General features: G+C 42.1%; 1 protein-coding gene across 1 annotated transcript in view; it reads right to left on the bottom strand.

Moving 5' to 3' along the window:
• LOC126418542 (probable ATP-dependent RNA helicase DDX52) overlaps window positions 1-21,839 on the bottom strand; it is a 62,073-nt gene that overhangs the window by 22,525 nt on the left and 17,709 nt on the right. Inside the window, exons 6-8 of the mRNA XM_050085356.1 lie at window positions 8,933-9,005; window positions 5,144-5,347; window positions 4,909-4,999 (exon numbers count right to left, since the gene is read on the bottom strand). Of these exons, the coding sequence (XP_049941313.1) occupies window positions 4,909-4,999; window positions 5,144-5,347; window positions 8,933-9,005 (368 nt within the window). The remainder of the gene's footprint in view (window positions 1-4,908; window positions 5,000-5,143; window positions 5,348-8,932; window positions 9,006-21,839) is intronic.

Here is a 21,839-nt window from a genome sequence, read left to right on the forward strand (position 1 = left end):
GGAGTGGGTTGCAACTTTGCAAGGCCTTACAAGGGATTGTGCTTTTGAGTGTGAATGTGGACTCCCTTATTCAGATACTATGGTCCGTGATGGAATTGCACAGAACGTTTCTGATGTTCGTATACGGGAGCAAATTTTGAAACTCGACAATCCCTCCCTTCAACAAGTGATAGACATATTGGATAGGCAAGACACACTTGACTTTGCTCAGGAAGCATTTGCAACTTCGCCAGCTGTGTGTCACATTAACCGGCCCGCCGGGCGAGCTGCACGGAACTGTAAACTGCCCTCGCGCACGTCCGCGCAGCCACGTGTGACGCGCAAGCACGCAAATGCAGTGAAATCATGCCCGCGGTGTGCTACTAGACATTCGCGTGAGAATTGCCAGTCACGCCAAGCTATTTGCTTTTTCTGTCATAAAAAAGGACATGTTCAGAGTGTTTGCCAGAAAAAGCTCAGATCGGACACTAAAAACAATGATTCCAGGCCCTTTGCTTCGCGCCGGAATCGAACCACGAATACTCAGGCTCGTGAACCTTCGCCCATGGACATTCATGTAGTTAATTCCACTCCGTCCAGTGCCACTTTCTCTAACAGTGACTGTGTGCGTCCCACAAAAACTGTGCGTCCCACAAAAAGTGTGCGTCGACGTCGCCGGAAATCTCGTCAGATCGCAAGTGCTTATGTACCTGTATCAGTTCAAATTGCATGAGAAAGTCGCTCTTGTCGTCGGCAGGACAATAAACTTTTTGTAGACTTGGACATTAATGGTAACGTGATCCCGTTCCAGCTCGATACCGGAGCTGCGGTTTCTCTGATCACTAAAGACACGTACAACCAACTGGGCACTCCTCCGTTGCGTGCCGCAAATGTTAAGCTAACTACATATTCAGGACAGCATATTCCAGTGTTAGGACAGTGCAGCCTTCTTGCAACATACAAGGGACAAACAAAACTTGTGTCTTTTTACGTTCTTCGTTCTTCTAATGCAGTGAACTTGTTTGGTTTAGATTTATTTCAGTTGTTTAACTTGTCAATAGTCAATCAGGTCCTATCAGTGAACCAGACTGTGCCTTCCGCCAGTGTTTCTCGTCTATGTGAAGAATTTGCAGACATTTTTGCACCGGGCCTTGGTTGCGCTAAGAACTATGAAGCACATTTGGAACTGAAAGTAAATGCGCAACCGAAATTTTTCAGAGCGCGCAATGTTCCACACGCATTGCGTGATGAGGTCGCGAGAACCTTACATGATTTGGAATCACAAGGTGTGAGTGAATGTGCGCAATGCGTCTTCCATTTCAGCTCCGCTTCATCGCTTACGCCGTACAGGTGTTCCGGTCGTCTGGACGACGGAATGCGAACGCGCCTTTCGCCAGTTGAAATCGGCGTTGCTTTCAAATACTTGCATTACGCCATTCGATCCCCAGAAACCCCTTTTGTTGATGGTAGATGCATCGGATTTCGGGATCGGTGCTGTGCTTGCGCACAAAGAAGGATCGCATGATCGCCCTATTGTCTTTGCGTCAGAATTGCTCTCATCTGCGCAACTAAATTATTCACAGATACAGAAAGAAGCTTTGGCTCTCATGTTTGGTGTTACCAAGTTCCATGATTTCTTGTATGGTTGTCACTTTACGATCATCACAGACCACAAACCTTTGACGTCGCTTTTTCATCCAAACAAGCCTGTACCTCCGCATACAGCGCAGAAATTCATTCGCTGGTCTATTTTCCTCTCGCAGTACCGCTACGATATCGTGTATTGGTCCACGGCTAAGCACGGAAACGCCGATGCGTTGTCCCGTTTGCCTGTTGCTGAGGATAGAGCATTCGATTCTTCCGAACTTGCTTGCATGTTCATTGATGCGGAATCCGATGACGTGCTCGAATTGTTTCCGATTGATTTTCGTCGTGTAGCTACAGCCACAGCTGCTGACCCTGTCCTTGCTACCGTTTTGCGTTTTGTTGCTACGCAATGGCCTTTGTCAAAGTCTCGGATTGAGGATCCGCTGGTTCGCTGATTTTTTGCTCACAAGGAGAGACTTTTTGTACGACATGGTGTTTTGTTGTTGCGTTCTGATAATGATCAGTCCAGAGTCGTGGTCCCACGTTCGTTACAGTCCTCTGTCTTACGGCTTCTCCACCAAGGACATTGGGGTGTAGTGCGCACGAAACAACTTGCTCGTCAGCACTGTACTTGGTTCGGAATCGATGCTGCGATTACGAATATGTGCTCTTCTTGCATGGCGTGTGCCGAACAACAATCCGCACCACCGCGGAAATTCTTTGCATGGCCCAAAGCCACTTCCCCTTCGCAACGCTTGCACATCGATTTTGCTGGTCCATTCTGGAATGCTCGATGGTTGGTTGTGGTGGATACTTTCAGTAATTTTCCTTTTGTTGTCCGGATGTCTTCCACGACGTCAACTGCCACCATCCAAGCGTTGTCTGCTATCTTATGCATTGAAGGTCTTCCACAGACTATTGTTTCCGACAATGGCCCACAATTCATGTCTGCAGAATTTCAGTCTTTCTGCAAGGCCAATGGTATTCAACATCTGACATCTGCGCCATTTTTGCCTCAAACGGTGCCGCTGAACGATTGGTCCGGACTTTCAAGTCACAGATGTTGAAGTTGAAAGAGTCGCATTTTCGGGAGGACGCGTTGTTGCTCTTTTTGTCTTCGTATCGCTCTCGGCCCCGAGATGGTCGCTCACCGGCTGAGTTGCTCCACGGTCGTCCTCATCGAACCTTGATGTCTTTGCTGCATCCGCCGCATCAGGTTCCTGTGCAGCGGCAGACTCCTGCTTTTGCTCCAGGCGACGTTGTATTCTATCGCAGCTATCGCGGTTCACGGCGTTGGCTCGCAGGGCGCATTCTTCGCTGCCTCGGCCGCGAATTGTATTTGGTTTTGGGGGCCTCCGGTGAGGTGCGTTGGCATCTCAATCAGCTGCGCCTCTGTCATCGCTTGGGTTCTGCCACTCCCCGTCTGCTTTCAGCGACGGTGCCGTCCGGTCAGCGCCCTGGGGACCCATCTACTGGCTCGCCTCATCCCCAGGTGTTACCGACGCTGCCTTCCATTTTGCCCCATGGCGACGCGCCGCCGCCGCCACCGCCTGTTCTCCCGCCGACGCCGCCCGCAGTGGACGCGTCGCTGCAGCCGCCGGGCGCCTCCCTGGGTCACGCGCCGCCGATCACTTCCTGTGACCAGCTGTCCTCCGCCATGGAACTCTTGCCCGCTCCAGACCACATGGCATCTTCGGGCGTCGGGTACCCCGACGCAATGGAGGTCGACCCTTCGGCCCCTCCTGTCTCTCTACGGGCGCATACACCGCCTGTTGACGTGCACCCTGGACTAGGTTTTCAGGCGTTTCCTAGCTCCCCTCGGACCGAATGGCCGGGTGCGGGTGGCACAGCCTCGCCTGTTGTTAGGCTCCCCACCTCATCGCATACGTCAACATGGGGTCCTCCCCATGGCGGGCGGAAGCCTTATAACACAACCGTTCGCCGATTTGCGGGGGAGGAATGTGGTGTCACCGCCAGACACCACACTTGCTAGGTGGTAGCTTTAAATCGGCCGCGGTCCATTAGTACATGTCGGACCCGCGTGTCGCCACTGTTAGTGATCGCAGACCGAGTGCCACCACACGGCAGGTCTGGAGAGACGGACTAGCACTCCCCCCAGTTGTACGGACGACGTAGCTAGCGATGCACACTGACGATGCCTCGATCATTTGCAGAGCAGATAGTTAGAATAGCCCTCAGCTAAGTCAATGGCTACGACCTAGCAAGGCGCCATTAGTAGTTCATTGCCTGAATCTACAGTCTCACTTGTATTGTCAATAGCGATGTACAACAAGGATGGATTAAAGTTAAGTATTCCAGCAGCTACGTACTTTTCTTTATAGCATTCATTACGTATCCTGTTTCAGACCTATCTCTAGCCTGCGTGAGTTAACGCGTGCCTTTCAGCTACTTCCGAGTGGCGTGGCTGTTAACCTACGACACAACAGTAGAATTAAATAAGGTAACGCTGAAGGGATTAAATTAGGAAAGGAGACACTTAAAGTAGTTGAGTTTTGCTATTTGGGCAGCAAAATAACTGATGGTCAAAGCAAAGAGGATATAAAATGTAGACTGGCATTGGCAAGGAAGGCCTTCCTGAAGAAGAGAAATTTGTTAACATTGAGTATACACTTAAGGGTCAGGAAGTCTTTTCTGCAAGTATTTGTACAGAGTGTAGCCATGTATGGAAGTGAAACACAGATGATAAACAGTTGAGACAAGGTGAGAATAGAAGCATTTGAAATGTGGTGCTACAGAATAATGATGAAGATTAGATGGGTAGATCAGGTAATTAATGAGGAGGTACTGAATAGAACTGTGAGAAATTCGTGGCATAACCTGACTAGAAGAAGGGATCAGTTGGTAGGACACATTTTGAGGTATAAAGGGATAACCAATTTAGGGTTGGAGGGATGCATGGGGTGTAAAAATTGTAGAGGGAGACCAGGAGATGAGAATAGTCAGCAGATTCAGAAGGATGTAGGTTGCAGCAGTTAGTCAAAGATGAAGAGTCTTGCACAGGATAGAGTAGCATGGAGAGCTGCACTAAACCCATCGACAACAACAACAACAACAACCAATTCTTGTCCACAAGCAGGATATATAGAATTTATAGCAAGAATCAACATTTGAGCAAAATAAGCATAATGAAGGCAAAGAACACATCCTGAGCTCCTAAAATAAGAATGAGCCATGTATATCCGAACTACGCATTACACATCACTGATACTGACCTGGATAAAACAATTCTATAAACAATAAAACTTAAAAAAACATGCACCTCAATTACATAAAGAAGAACAACTTTGCATAGTAGTAAATCTGTATTTGTTTATTTCATACCTTTCTTACTATATCTCTGAAGGCAACAAGTTTCCCTGCCTCAGTGCCCACAAACAACAACTGCTGCTCGACAATATCTGCAGCCGTGTTTCTGGAGAGAAAGAGAGAGAAAATAACATAACCTATATTAACTCTGTAGTTTACATTTCAATGGAAGACAGTCATTGTTAAGAAATGGATTATTTGTATTTAAAAAAAAAAAAAAAGTGTGAGGCATCTTCAAATGCAGCTTTACCTGTGCCCAATGGTGACAGAAACAAGTCCTTTCAGATTCTTGTGGGCCCAACGAGCAACATCTGGGGTGTGTGTTGCAGAGAAAAGTGCACGCCGAACATTTTCTGAATCACAGGCTCGGTAGACAACAGCTAGCTGGTCGCGGAAGCCATCTTCACTGGCCTCAAACAGCTTGTCTGATTCATCAATGACCAACCATTTAACACTGATAACAAATATATGTTAAGTGTAAAACACGTTTCAGTTCAATGAATCATGACAAAGTTACAAGCTACTCCAGTTAACCTTCAAATATGTTACATTAAATATATCTACTGAATTCATAAAAGAAATGTTTTGTTAGATTCAGTACAATACTTGTAAAATGTGGAGGAAACCAATGTAGTATTGCAATAAAAATTGTTCCCATAACTTATCTATAGCTGACTGGTTTGGGGAGCATAGAAACACACAACAGAAAATAGTATTTACACTAGCTTTTGAGTTCTTGCTCTTTCTATAGTAGAAGTACACACAACCACAAAGACACCCAAACGCAGAGACCCATGACCGTGGAGAGACACTGTTGATTATCGGTAGCAGTCGCCTATACAGATGAAGGTTGAAGGTGGGGAGGGGGCGAACTAGTGCTGCACAACAAAGTGAAAGGAATTCAGAGTGTAGAGCATATAAGAGGTAGAGACAAGGAGAGGGGAGAAGGGAGGGGAGGAAGGGAGGGGAGGAATGGTGAGGAAGATGGAGATGAGGAGGGAGATAGTGAGGGAAGAGAGAAAGGGATAGGTGTGGGAAAGGGAGGGAGAGAGGAGGTAGGGGGAGAGGAGGTAGGGGGAGAGGGAGAGAGAAGGGCATGAGGGAGAGAGGAGGGCATGAGAGTGAGAGGGGGGGAGGGAGGGAGGGGGGGGAGAGGGGGAGAGGGAGGGAGGGAGAGAGAGAGAGAGAGAGAGAGAGAGAGAGAGAGAGAGAGAGAGAGAGAGGAGGGCATGAGGGTGAGAGGGAGAGAGAATGCCTGCATTGGGGGGGGGGGGGGGGGGACCAGTGGTAAGAGAAGGCAGTTCGTAAGCTTGACGGGGAAGGGTGATGTGATTAAAAGAGAGAGGGGGGCAACAGGTAAGGTGAGGTAGTGGGAAATTCGTTGGCAGAGATTTAGGCTAGGGAGACTGTGACAGTGCAGGATATGATGGAGAGAGAATTCCCATCTGTATAGTTCAGAAGAACTAAAACTAAGTTAGCACAGTATGGTGCCATGCAACTAACACTGGCAGTACCACAGATAAATTTACAGATATGGTCTTTGAAAGTGAAATAATTGTGGGTTAGGATGTGGATAGATAGGAGAATTAGGAATCAGATGTTGGAGGACATTGGGAAATGACATGCACATGGGGAATGATTTATATGGATGTTGCATCCACAATGACCAACAAGGAGTCTAGTGATAATGGGAAAGTAACTGAAGAAAGGTGGTAAATGGTGAAGGAAGTGAGTGGTGTCTCGAATACAGGCTAGGAGGTTATGGACAATAGTTTGGAGGTTTGGAAGACAAAATACCACAATTGCATTGGGTTTGTGGAGTTTAGAGAGTGGGTAAACAGTAGGAGTGCAGGGGGTTGCTGGTGACAAGAGGGAGATGGATTCAGATGTTAGGCTTTGCATTGGACCTAAGGCCTCAAGGAGTGGCTGGTGATCATGTTGTACTTCTGAGATGGGATCATGGTTGCGAGGTTTGTATGCACAGGGGTCAGAAAGCTGGCAGGTACCTTCAGCGACTTACTCACTACGATTCATGACCACTGTCGTGGTGTGTGTGGCCTGCCGGAAGGACAATAAGGTTCGGATTGATTGTCAGGTTACAGATAGTTGTGTGTTTCTTAGAGTGATGTTAGACTCATTGGGGAGGGATTTAGGACAGGAATGTGAAGCCAGGTTACAATTGAGGAATTCCTAACAAGGACAACTGGGTGAAATAGGAGGAGGATCAAGTCTGGAAAGAAATTGGGACTGTTTTAAACACGGTTCTATGTTGTGTTTTGGTTGATAGTTGTCAGTGGAGTGTGTAGCAAAATGTTTCCCCTGTAGAGAATGAGTAAAAGAAAGAAGATCCTATAGCAGTCTGGCATGGGTGAACCTACTTCTTATGGCTAAAGGTGAGACCACTTAGGAGGCCAGAGTTTTGAAACAAAGGTTGACAATGATGTTACAGGGTGGATGTTTAGGAACAGTGTGTTTCATGGAAGATGGAGGAAGTTTTTGGGGATGTGGAAGGCAGAATAAGTCAGAAGGCACAGTTGGGGAGCTATGAGATGTTGGTAGGGGGGGGGGGGGGGGGTTAGATCAGGGTGCCTTGCTGACTTACCCAATCTTTCATTCCCACTCTTCTCATCACCCAGTATCACCCCGGGCCACATTCTTCACTAGGGCTTCGACTACCTCTCGTCGTGTCTTGAGACGGGTGGGAATCCTACCTAAAATCCTACCCACAGCACCCAAAGCTGTATTCCATCACCCACCCAACCTACAGGATATCCTTTTCCAATCGTATTCCAATCCTGCTCCCAATTGTGCACCCATGGGGCATTCCCTTCTGGTCAACGCAAGTGAAAGACCTTCCCATAAACTCACCCACTACCTCCAGTCATTTCCTACCCTATAGAAGAGAGGACCATATGTGAAAGCAGTCATATTGTATATCAGCAAAGCTACAATTACTGTGCAGCATTTTATGTAGGCGTCACAAGTAACTGACTTACTACTACCACGAACTGCCACTGCCAAACTGTGGCAAACTGCAAACTTTATCATCCAGTTGCCCGAAATGCTGCACACTGCACTACAAATAAATTCAACAGCTGCTGCACTACATGGGCCATTTATATATTCCTTTCTAGCGCTAGTTTCTCTGAACTACGCAGGTGAGATTTTGAACTATGCAGGTGAGAATTCTCTCTCTAGCACATTACACACTTTCGCAACCCCACCGGCCTATACCTATGTTAAGCTGTTTCCCACTGTGTCATCTTACTACTCCCTTCTGTCTTCTGTCCATACCACTTCTTCCCCATCCACATCAAGTACAGCCTTCTCTCATCACAGTCCCCCCACCCCTCCCATGCAAGCATTCTCTCTCAGCTCTATCTCTCCATTTCTCTTTCTTCCCTTTTTTCCATCACTCTCCCTTTCTCTCTTCCCTCCCTGTCTCCCTTCTCATCTCCACCTTCCCTCCTCTCTTCCTCTCTCTCTACCTCTTATATTCTCTAATCTCTGAATTCCTTTCATCTTATTGTGCAGCCACTTAGTCATCTGTCAAAATTCCTACCTCACACTAACTCGATGCCCCCTTCTTGCCTGTCACATCCTGCCCTACCCCCTTCCCACCTCTATCTGCGCAGACACCTGCTGTCGATAATGTACAGCCTGTCTCGTCACAGCCACAGGTTTGTGTGTTTGGGTCTCTGTGTGGTTGGTTGTGTGAATGTGTGTACTTCTAGAAGAGAAAGGGCAAAAAACTAGTGTAAATACTGTTTCCCGTTGTGTATTCGTATGTACCACACGTCAGTCAGCTATAGGTGAGAAGCTGGCCTTCCTTTATTTTACCTGTTATTCCATCCAGGAATTTCCATTGCTGTTATGCTCTCATAACTTATATGATACAGAATGAATGTTGTTTTAAAACTAAGAACATGACGCCCTCTGTTGCAAAAGAATGTTTCTCGTAAGTGGCTATTACCTAAGCAAAATAAAACTCATTTGACAATAAAAAATTTACAACCTAACACAAGAAACTGCAACTTACTTAGCAAGTGAGATAACAGGAGGATCTTGCTGCAGCAAATACACTAGCCGATTTGGTGTAGTGATAAGTATATCTGGAACACAGAATGGTGTGTGAAAGATGATTTACATAAAATTTAGTCCAAAAGGAAAAAGTGAAAAGAAGCATAAATTGACAACGTTAAGGAAAATTACCATGTCTTAGCACATAATATACACATACAAAAATAAAGTTGTTACAGACTATTGGAGAAACTGACAGTTCTGAAATAATCCACAAATGGCAATAATTCAAACACATGTGAGAAATGTGGGGGAGGCAAGGCTGGAGTTACAGAACTGAGCAACGAACCATCTCCCTACAGCAATTGATTCTCTTAAGTCAAAGTTCCTCTCTTTTCTAATTCCTATCTCCTTCCTTCCCCAGTTGAAGCAGTTTGTAGAAAACTCTTCATGATTTCCCAGCAGATCTGTTGAATACACAGCTCAAGGGTCTGTAACCAAGTTACATAAAATTCGCAGAATCAAAGAATGCAGCATTTTTTCACTCGAGCTTTTATTTATTTAAACTTTTCCTTCATTTCACAAATAGTTGCTGCTTCTTGAAGCCATTACACAGTGATCAACTGTGTAGATAAGTACACTACATTACTGCTGATCACAGGATGATGCCTTTAGAAAGCTTACACTAGTTGTGAAATAAAGGAAAAGTTTAAATAAATTGCAGCCCGGGTGAAAAAACTGCACATTCCTTTAACAAGTTTATGGCTTGGGCAACCTCTATGAAGAAGACATAATACCATAAAATATCTTTGAGGCTACTGCTTCACATCGTTAGGCAGTTACTGCCTGGTTACTGCTGCCAACACCTGCACTGTCTTTTTATGGAGGCTTTTTTCATGACTGTGTCGCTTCTAGATGGACGACTGCATCATGTCCTATCACACAGTCCTATAAGGATTAAACAGGATATTATCTTCTTGTATACGAAGCAGTGTCCTGTGACAAGCAGTGTCCTGTGGTAAGGCAATATTCCACAGCTTTGTCTGGGTGGCCCAGGCATATATGATGACAGTGTCCATCACATCGATATTGAGGCATACAGCAAGTCAAGTCAATGTAAGACATTTCACACAAAAACACAGACATGCACGCACACGTGCGCGCGCGCGCGCGCGCCCACCCACCCACCCACCCACCCACCCACCCACCCACCCACCCACCCACCCACCCACACACACACACACACACACACACACACACACACACACACACACACACCCTCTATGTATCTGTTTCCTGAGGGAGGTTGACATCGTCTAAGGAAGACCCAAAAAATTCCTTGGTGTCACAGGGTGATGAAAGATACATTTAATATTATTCTGTTGAAGACTCTTCCAATTATTGCAGAAATACCACCAACACAAGGTGAGAAATATATGACAATGGGGGAGTCCTTTCTTCCATTTTGTTCGACTGGCTGGACTAATTTTTTGTCGAATTAGTCATTGTCTCATGTTCTCAGATGTTGAATCACATTGAGAAGGCTGTCAGGATTGGTCATGAATGTGCTCTGTGAAGCAATGTCCACAATAAATCTCCACATTGCGTAGAGTTGTAACCAACTTATAGCCTCCAAATGCAAATTGGTGCGAGTCGACTTGCAACACATGCTATGCCCCAGAATTCCTTTAACTTTCCTTTCTACCGACACTTCTGGGAATGGTAATGTATCATTTTTCCCGACATCCATCACAAACTAGCCATTTGGACTGACTGCAGATATTGAAGAAACATGGGTAATCTTTCTGTTCTATGACGCCACACCAAAAATGTATCCTTCATGTGCTGCCAAAAGTAGAAAGGTTTTAAGTCCGCCAACTGTAGTGCTTTCTCTTCAAAGTATATAATAAAATATTTAGCCATCACGGGAGACAGAGGACTTCCATGTTGACGCTGTCTACTTGCTCAAAGTACACGTCATCAAATAAAGGCAGGTTGAAGTGAGCGTGTTTAAAAAGCATCATAATGTCCTCCTCAAACTTGCTGCCAATGAGTAATAAAGAGTCCTGTAAAGGAATTTTGTAAATAAAGATACAATGTCAAAACAAAGAGATCCAATGGTTGCAGTATTAACTGCTTTAGGTGGCCTATAGAGTCTTACGAGTTCCCGATGTGGTCATTGGATTTGGTTCTGAATGGTCCAGTAAGTGATGCAAGACATTTAGCTACAATGTAGGTCAGGCCTGACCAAGATTTGCAGTCCCGGAACATGCTCATGTTGCGCAAGTGTGACTGAGTCCGCTCAGAGCTCCGGCTACTCCCATCACTGTGCTATTTTGAGAAAGTGTGCGAGTGAGATGGCCATATGCTGAAGGCTCACATATGGGGAACTTAGGAAGATGTGGTTGTGACACAGTGCAGTTACTTCTAAGAGTTGAATATTGCAGCATAATTTTATAATCAAGAGTTTATCAAGTGTTTATTTTCAAGTTTTTATTTTTCTGTGAAGGAGTAAATTTTATTACTTGATTAAATAAGTACATTAGATAGTGCTAATAAGGTAAGCAGAACTACAAAAAGCTTTACATACAAGCATTTAACATTACACTGTGATGTTTATATTTTAGAATCTGTAATACTTCTGGAGCTATTGTTCGCCATATAGCCAAACACTTGAGTTATGCAGAGTAAAGTCTGTTAAACCCGGATGGTGGCAGAACTTTGGCAGATTCACAGTAGTAAAAAAAAACGTTTGGGCAAATGTGTTGAAGTAAACATTGATATAACTTCAGTGGCTTGTCTGTGCAGTTGAGTATATTGCTCTTGGAGTGATATTTTATAACAGTCTTCTGAATTCCTGGTCTGGACAAAAAAGTTAATGAGCTGAGTGCTATCTGTACATCTTTCACCTCAAGTTGGAATAACATTAGCATCCAAAAGCAACAATGGTCCAACAAATAAATCAAAATTTGTCTTCAGTTGTGCAATGTCTTGGAATCTCTTTGGTAACACAGGATGAAATGCTTCATTTATTGAAATATAGTCAGTCATGTCTGGTCTGTAAATTACTGCCTTGAGTTAACAGGAAATGTCTCATGTCATGAATTTGAGGCTGATTTTTCCATAGACTTACTTTGTGTTTTATTGCATCAATCCTGTCTGACATATTTGTTACCAAATTATTTTCCCCTTACATTAAGACACTTAAATGTATTCAAATAATTGGTGAAGTCAACTATAAAAATTTTGATAATACAAACTGAGTTTCTTCCCTAACTACCACTTCAGTAGACACAGCACTCACTGTTGTTTATCAGGAAAGAAGTGCAACATATTGTCTTTGTAGTGGGGTCATTCCATATCAAATCACCCAATAAAAAATAAATTTTACACCCACCTCCTTAGATTTTCATGAAATTTGGCTCAAATGGTTCTAATACCATCCTGACAACACCTGCAAATTTTTTTTGCTGTATCTCTTATAGTTTTTTTTATAAATTTTTAAAGTTTTTATATTTTGCATTTTCCGAACCTTCGGAAATGGTAAATTTAATTTGTATTCAAAACTTTAAAATTGCTTATCTTAAAAACTCTTTTAGATAACATCATGAATTTTTGCAGCAAGTTTATTTATTATACATATTTGAAGATAAAAATGATACTACTAAAATATATTAATATTTTCTATAAAAATATATATATGTATTTTTTCTTTTTTTTAACAGATGTTTTGTTTTATAAGAATTGCAATATCTAGAGTCTCAGACCTGATAGAATGCTCAAATTTGTTTTAATCTACTCTTAAACATATAGGCTACTTGATAAAACAAAAATAATGATGGCTTTTTAACATGTTTATTAATTATAGTAGATTACATTAGAATTATGTACAAAGATAGTGTACTTACGACACTTATGTATAACCCAACTGATTGCTTGAAACATTGAATTTTTTGAGTAATTTTGTCTTTTTAATAAACATTAATGCTGATTCAAACTGTTTTTCCACTTCATCCAAGAGCTTTCAGTTCTTCTGATACAGTCTTTTTTGAAGTAATACATTCTTCCAGTGCCGCTTGATTGAGGTGCGTCTACTACACAGACTGTGCTCCAAAGGCACTATGCAAGAATCTTCTCTTTCAGGCCAATAAAATGATGCAGCTGGTCCTGAAGGATGTAGAAATAGAATTTCTGCATCTTCTTCATCATTGAATATTGTTTTTACCAGTCCAAAGTACCAGTTACCATCATAATTTGCAGCCACATAGCTATTTATGGATGGTTCAACATGAACCCAATCAGAAGAAGAATGGAAAGAAAAGACTAAGGAGGGTTTTACACTATCTGTAGTCCTTCTAATTTCCAGGTTGTTTGTTGGAAGTGGTTTGAAGTTATAAAAACTTCTTGTTCCAGTAATGGTTCGGGTTGCTGAAAAACGTTTTTCTAGTTTTAACCGTAGCAAATTAGCTTATTTTTTGTCAATAAAGTTAAAATGAATGTTTTCAATATTTTTTTCACAAAACTTGTACACATCGATTGCTGTCATTATTTGTTCTTCAACTGAAATCTGTAGACTGGCTTTCCTTAAAATTCTTTTAATAGTTCCTCCTAGGCCATCACAAATTGACTTCCCATGAGTGTTGGGCCTTCAAATTAAAGTTTCTCAAGTGTTCAGTGAAATTTTTAAAACTGTTTCTATTTTTGTACTGCCCAGCACAACCATCTGTAAAGTAGTGAACTGAGTCAATGTCAGTATGACGTAATGACAGCCACTTTGTAATTTCTTTTTGTACAAAGTTAACAAAACCAGTGTCATGTTCTTGGTCATCATTAATAAAACAGTGGTTGGAAACAAAAACATTGTTTTCCTCATTTCTTAGAAAAACTCCAACTGGATGTAGAGTACAACCACCTCTATTCCAGTGGTAACTTTGGATCTCATTTTGTATAACAAAGGAATAATTTTCACTGAAATCCATCACAATAATTGCTGTTTTGGGTGGTGGGTCTTCTTTCAATCTTTTAAAGGCTGCTGATTGGGATTTTGCTATAAACGAGTGCGGGGTGAGCTTTTCCAATGACCTAACCAATAAAGAAATGTAGTCTTCAACACTGATAGACTGTTTGATCATTTCTGCCCTGTCTGTGTTAACCCACTGACTGATTACAATTTCTTCTTCTAAATCATAATACTCACTTAGTTTTTCAGTTAAGTACTCAGTTAGTGCAGTATTTGCAGGACAGCTGTCGCAATGATGTAGCATGCAGTTTTGGTTTTCCGTGTTGCACACAAGCATCTTAATTAGGTCTTTATAAGATTCTTCAATTTTCACAGCATCCAGTAATAGTTTAACATTCTGGTGGATACTGCATACACATACAGTGTGTGTGCCTGCAGCACCAGCAAGGATACACCATTTAGGTCTCAAGAAACAAAATTTTGAAAAGCCTACTTCCACCTCAGGATTCTCCCATTTGAAAGAATAATAGAGTTCTCTCAAGTTACACAAAATGAGTCTTTTTTGCATGTACACATTTTTTTGAACACTTACTTTGTCTTTTGTTCCAGGTAGCACCCTGGAACTTTCATCCTTTACATAAAAATCTGTTACAAGTCTTACTGTATTTTCAGAAAGAGTTTTATCTTATTTTGGACCAGGAGTTTCCAGAATACCCTTTTCAGATTTTAGCTTTCTAGCTTGTCGCACCATGTACTCACTTACATTAAATTCTTTCATCACTTTATTTTGACTCCATGAATCTGGAGCCAAGGTCAGAATCTGGATTTTTCTAGACCTCCCAACAGATGAAATCTTCTCTTTCATAAGAGAAATTACATCAAAATCCTTTGCTTTCTCAACCACACTTGTATCCTCTTCGTCATCATCAGAACTTGGTGCATCATATTTTAATGCCTTTTTTGCAGTCTTTTCAATACTGCTAACCTTCCTTTTAAAATAAGACCCTTTACTTTGTGCTGACAAGCCATGAGGCTTTATCGCTGTTAAACCTAAATTATCAAGAGCAATGTTTGTTTGTACGAGGGATTCATTTCTGGATTCCAATGGTTCTAATTCAACCATGACTTCATCATCTGTTTCACTTTCATTGACTTCAACTCTTAATTTTTCCTCACAAAAGTTACGGCATGTTGAGCAAAGCTTTTGCCCAGGTTTTATGCTAAGATTTTTTGTCAGTAATTGTTTAGAAAGATCCAAGCCTACACTTCTCAACGATTTTTTGATGGGCTTTTTGTATTTTTTTAGTGGGTCTACACATATTGTTTGATACTTTTCAAAAACATTTAAAAAGTAGTAGCTGTGGTATGAACATATATTCTTAAATTCACACAGATTAATTCCAGATAGTAAGTGGATCAAATCTTTTTCTTCCTCACTCAATTCAGATACCGGATGTAACTTTTTTGAAGGTGTGTAGGTTGTTTGGAAATAGTTAGATTTTTTAAATAACCCTACGCTACAGGTTTGAATATCTGACATATTGATTTCACATTTTGATTACTGTTCTGGTTACTTTTATAGGATATTGGAAAAGAATCTCTGTAAATTAAGTGACAGAACTTACTGAAAGTTCGAATAAACTTAATAAAATACTATCCAAGCACTATTTAACATTGTAAAAATTTTTTACTTCAAAACACAGGAGTAACAAAACAAAATCCAAGCGTACATTGTTATTCCAAGAAGACAGAAACTTATTTTCAGTGTCTAAGTGACTTGGTACTTTTTATTTTTAAAATATAATTAATATTATTTTAAAAATTAGATAACTATTAAACAGGTTAAAAAGCCAACATAATTTTTCTTTTATCTAATAGCCTATACAATTAAGAGTGTTTTAAAACAAATTTGAGCTTTCTATCAGGTCTGAGACTCTAGATATTGCAGTTTTTGTAAAACTAAACATCCGTTAGCTAAAAAAATAAATAAAAAACTTGTAAATTTTTTTTCATTTGGAAGATTTTAATATATCTTTATGGTATTTTTTTTTAACATTTAGATATAATACACAAACTTATTCCAAAATTTCATACTGATATATTGAGTATTCTTTAATACACAAATTTTTTTAGTTGTGAGGACACGTTTAAGTTACGATTTCCGACCTCTGGAACAACGCCAAATCTAAAAACTTTAAAAATTTATTTAAAAAAAACTATAAGAGATAGAGCAAAAAATTTTTATAAGTGCTTTCAGGATGATAAAAAAGTAATTGTACCAAGTTTCATCAAAATCTGACATGGTTGGTGTCAAGGCCTGGGTGACTTGACATGGAATGACCCAGTGGGCATTGTGATGATGATCTAGTAAATGCTTTTTTTTCAGCTTATAATAGTGTGATGGCATATTAAGCACACTGTATGACATTTAAACGATACAAAAGGTAAGACTATTTCCATTTGACATTGAAAGATGTGGCTTTTCTACTCTTTTCCTTCTTATACAGGTATGCAATCACCACAGTATTCCCAAAACAGAACACAAATCTGATTTAAGAAAACTATTATTGTCAGAAAACTGCCTTGCTACTACTTTGCACTGGTGGCAATTGGCTACAGCTTTCATTTTCCTCTTCCTTCTCATCCCTTAGCCACATTCATCACTGCGCTCAGAGCACTAGGGAAGCAGCTCGTGAAGTGCTATTTGGCAAGGCCTGATAGAGGTGCACGTCCCGTATTACTTACCATGGGGCAAAGGGGCATCCCATCATTGTGAATTTTTGGCACACCAAAGAGTCTTGGAGAAACAGCAACCTGTTCATGCAAATTCTTAATGATATTGAATGGAAGTGAAATCTTCTTTAGAAGGGTCTGGGTTTCCCTCTGGATCTTTCCATTCAGGTAATTATTTAACGTACAGTACGCAGGACTGTTAAATAATTTAAACAGCTTGCAATTACAATCAGTATGTGAAACAACAACATGGGCATTGTCAGAAGAGACCTCAACAGATACAACATAACATTTTTCTTCTGTTCACCTGTGAGCCTAAGGGAATTGTTGGATTCTGTCAAAGACAGCCTTGGCCTCAGGAAATAAGGCACTTATGTGGCTCTGTGTGAATGTGGCATGTCATACATTGGCCGGACATACTGTGTGATCTAAGACTGTTGTGATGTCACACACAAATTACCAGGCCAAGCAGACAAATCTAAAATAGCAAAGCATTTCCTCATCGGATGATGTATCAGAAGACAAGATGATATCCTCAGTTTCATCCTTCTTGTATTGTGTGTTAAAGGATGAAGTACATAACCACGGGGCAAGTAATCTTACACACACACCAAAAAAAGTTTTGCATCAACCCGGTTCCCAGAACTCCCGAAGATAGAAGTTGACTCTGGATATTGTATCACAGACACAGTCCCTTTGACTGTTCACAGATGTCACTAAACCCATCCAAAGATGTAAACAACCGTGCATGAGCAGCGACTATTAGACGGAGGGGTCCAACAGCTGATCAGTTCCACTCATTACACAAGGAAAAAGGTTCACGGCTCATGTTGTCTGTAGTTCAACCATGCTTAGACGGTCAATACCGTGGTTCGATCGCGTCCACATTGTTACTTTGTGCCAGGAAGGGCTCTCAGCATGGGAAGTGTCCCGGTGGCTTGGAGTGAACCAAAGTGATGTTGTTCGGACGTGGAGGAGATACAGAGAGACAGGAACTGTAGATGACATGCCTTGCTCAGGCCGCCCAAGGACTGCTACTGCAGTGGATGATCGTTACCTATGGAATATGGCTCGGAGGAACGCTGACAGCAACACCACCATGTTGAATAATGCTTTTTGTGCAGCCACAGGGCGTTGTGTAACAACTCAAATTGTGTGCAATAGGCTCCATGATACACAACTTCACTCCCGATGTTCATGGCGAGGTCCATCTTTGCAACCAAGATACCATGCAGCGCAGTACAGATGGGCCCAACAATATGACAAATGGACCGCTCAGGATTGGCAACATATTCTCTTCACCGATGAGTGTCGCATACGCCTTCAACCAGACAATTGTCGGAGATGTGTTTGGAGGCAACCTGGTCAGGCTGAATGCCTTAGACACACTGTCCAGTGAGCGCAGCAAGGTGGAGGTTCCTTGCTGTTTTGGGGTGGCATTATGTGGGGTTGATGTACGCTGCTGATGATCATGGAAGGTGTCATAATGACTGTATGATAGGTGAATGCCATCCTCCGACCAATAGTGCAACCATATCGGCAGCATATTAGCAAGGAATTCGTCTTCACGGACGACAATTCACACCCCCTTCGTGCACTTCTTGTGAATGACTTCCTTTAGGATAACGTCATCACTCGACTAGAGTGGCCAGCATGTTCTCCAGACATGAACCCTATTGAACATGCCTGGGATAGATTGAAGAGGGCTGTTTATGGATGATGTGACCCACCAGCCACTCTGAGGGATCTATGGTGAATCACCATTGAGCAGTGGGACAATCTGGGCCAACAGTCCCTTGATGAACTTGTGGATAGTATGCCATGAGGAATACAGGCATGCATCAATGCATGAGGACGTGCTACTGGGTATCAGAGGTACCGGTGTGTACAGCAATCTGGACCACCACCTCAGAAGGTCTCGCTGAATGGTGGTACAGCACACAATGTGTGGTTTTCATGAGCAATAAAAAGGGCAGAAATGATGTTTATGTTGATCTCTATTCCAATTTTCTGTACGTTCTGGAACTCTCGGAACCAAGGTGATGCAAAACGTTTTCTGATGTGTGTAAATATGAACTCTCAATTCCAGCTAAGTACAGTGCCTTTTTTATAAAATACATAGTGGAAGATCCACCTGGCAGCAGCAGCAGCAGCAGCAGCAGCACCAGCACCAGCACCACCACCACCACCACCAGTGAGCTGATACACATGCAGACTGCCACTGCTTGGGTCCCGGTAGGGGGCTCTGGACGCAGTACTGCCCTCCATCTTAGTCAGTATGCAATACTCCTTGCAGTAGCATTGTACAACAGTATTTTTTAGTTTGCAGCAACTAAATTTCACTATCAGCTACATTAAATAGTTTAAATGATCATTACCTGTGTGTGTCGCATCTGCTTTTGTAGAAACACTGATGCATTTTTGGGAGGCGAGAATAGCTGACAGCATCAGCACCTCCACCTGCCTCCCCTATGTGAAATTTCGAGTTATATTGTGTGAAGAGTAAAATCAAATTATTCATTCTACTACAGTATCATTAAAAACTCTTGACTTTTGACTTTTGTCCTGAAAGGACTCTGAACAATCCACCAGAAACTTGCTCCCCATCCCCAGTTCTACCAAAAATTCAGCCACTGTGTCACCCATTGACATGACGACATCTGGGGATGAGCCTCCACTGATCAGGCACAGGTACCATGGCATGTGGACTACAAAAAGGAAATTAAGAATTAATAGGTAATACTCTTCACTGTGTCTGTTTCCCTCAACAGTGACCTCACTTTCGCACTATAGTTGGAACTCTTTTTTTTACATCACACATGTAATGAATGCTCTCTTTATTGTATCCTCACCTGACAGCAACAACACAAAAAAGTTTGATTTACTGTCAGTGAGGATACCAATACAATTAGGATATGGCACATTGCTGGGAAGCAGAGCTCAATGAGGCCCCATGCAACCATATAAGCTGCAGCAGATGCTGAATGCACTGCTTAAACTCTCTGGTGCCAAACGGGCTATAAAGTTTGGTGCAATATGCAATAACCAGACCACTCCACGACATGAAACTGTCCGAAATATACCATACTAGCCCATTGTTGACAGCCTCACGGTGTGTTTGGATTTTGGGGTTGGCTATTAATTTCTTTAGAGAGTTCGTAAGCTACTATCGACGGATTTTCCTGTGTTAATGGAACGGAGGGTTCACAACTCCTTCTGTAAAGTCACTTGTCTCCATCTCCATGAAAGCGCAAACTATGAATGGAACCTTATTTTCTCCATCTAATCTGTCAAGGTTGCAGGCCAGAAACCAAGCACTGTTTTATGAGACCTTCATCTGGTGGCTGTAATGGATAGTATATGTTTGTATCTTGCAGATACAAAACACTTCTTATGCACTCTGAACAGATCTCAACTCTATGGTGGAGTTTTATGACTGTTAACTACTTGCATTCAATCATTACAAGTGCAGTTGCAAATCCTTGCGACTGTGACCATGATAAGCAAAGAATCAAAAATAATAAGCAGAAAAGTAACAGCAAACCTGGATCCAGAATTCTTCAAGCTGACCACAGGGTCAGTGATATTACAATAGCTTGCACAACAACTTGCACTTCATAGTGCCGACACCAACAAGAATAACATTCAACAACAGCAACTGGTTCGCCTGTCATAAACTCAGGACATGGCAATGAACTTACTGTGGATCCTGCCACTCCTACCATTAGATTTGCAAAAGAGGAGCGATAAAGATGTCTGTACCACTTGCAACAAATATATTTGATGACAGCTTGTAATGCTCTCTGTTCCACTCTTGGGTAGCAACAAAAACATTTCTTTGTTTAGGGAAAACTACTTTGGTTGTCTTATTCAGTAATTACTTCTTCCAAGAAATTTGTGAGCTGCTTTCATAACACCATCGTCAGAAGGGCCACTATATACTATATACATTAGAATTTCATCAGCAGCATAAGCAGCCTGACCAGTTGCATTGCTCTTGGCTCACTATTCTACAGGGTATAGACCATGAATTGAAATTAACAATGTTTTATGTACAGCTCCTCATCAGAGTTGCCACAGTTCAAGTGGCCTAGATCAGGTAATCAGAGAGTTTGGTAAGAAGCACTGAAATCTGTTAATCCATCCTTTTAACATATCTGACAAATGGTGCAAGTATTTGAGTTGCCACATGCAACTAAGCAGCATCTTCATGAGAAAGAACAAGTGGAGATAGTGAAGTCCACCTACAAGTTGTCACCACAAAGCATTTCACATTCAGATAACTCTCAGTGTCATTCACTGTCACTTTCTGGGATGTTCACATTTAGATCAGATATTTACTTTATAGGAACACACAGAGAAACAGACAGTTAAGGTCACAGTGCCTCTTTTAGTCCTTATGGATCTGAAAAGAGCCTATAACATTATTCAACAAAACACGTTGCAGATCAGCAAGAGATGTTAAAGCTATACAGAAATTCTATACAAGCTGTACTAGTAAGGTTAAAGCAGGAAACTTCATTTCCAAGTCATTCCCACTCTTCAAAGGACTGTGACTGTGTCACCAACTTTATTAAAAATCTTCATCACAGAGTACCGCCTCGGACTGGAAAAACTGAACCACATCCTTCGCCAGTGCTTTGATTACCTATCATCATGCCCGGACACAAGGGACATTCTACCCAAGATACTTCCCACCCCTCTTAAAGCAGTGTTCTGTCGCTCACCCAACATCCACAATATCCTAGTCCACATGTCAATTACCAGATCTGCTGCAATCATTGCACAACTTTTTGTATTGGTATGACTACCAACCAGCTGTCCAAATGGATGAATGGCCACCACAAAATTATGAGTAAGAGCAAAGTAGACCATCCTGTTGCACAACATGCAGCAAAACATAACATACTTGACTTCAATGACTGCTTCACTACCTGAGCCATCTGGATCCTTCCCTCCACAACCAGCTTTCCTGTGTGCAGATGGGAGTTATCCTCACAACACATTCTCCACTCCTGTAATTATGCTGGCCTCAACTTAATGGCAACATTCTGTCCCCACACCCTCTGCCTAACAGTTTCCGTTCGCTCTGGCCTATGGCCTATCACCTCTTCCCTATTCTCGTCTGCCACCCTGCCCTGAGTATGAGGCAGACAAAAAGAGAGAGACAGGTTACTAGTGCTGGAAATGGAATTTGGACAGCAAGTTGTGGCATTTCGAGAAAGGATTGTGA

Source organism: Schistocerca serialis, chromosome 9, assembly GCF_023864345.2.
Source record: "Schistocerca serialis cubense isolate TAMUIC-IGC-003099 chromosome 9, iqSchSeri2.2, whole genome shotgun sequence".
Taxonomy (NCBI): domain Eukaryota; kingdom Metazoa; phylum Arthropoda; class Insecta; order Orthoptera; family Acrididae; genus Schistocerca; species Schistocerca serialis.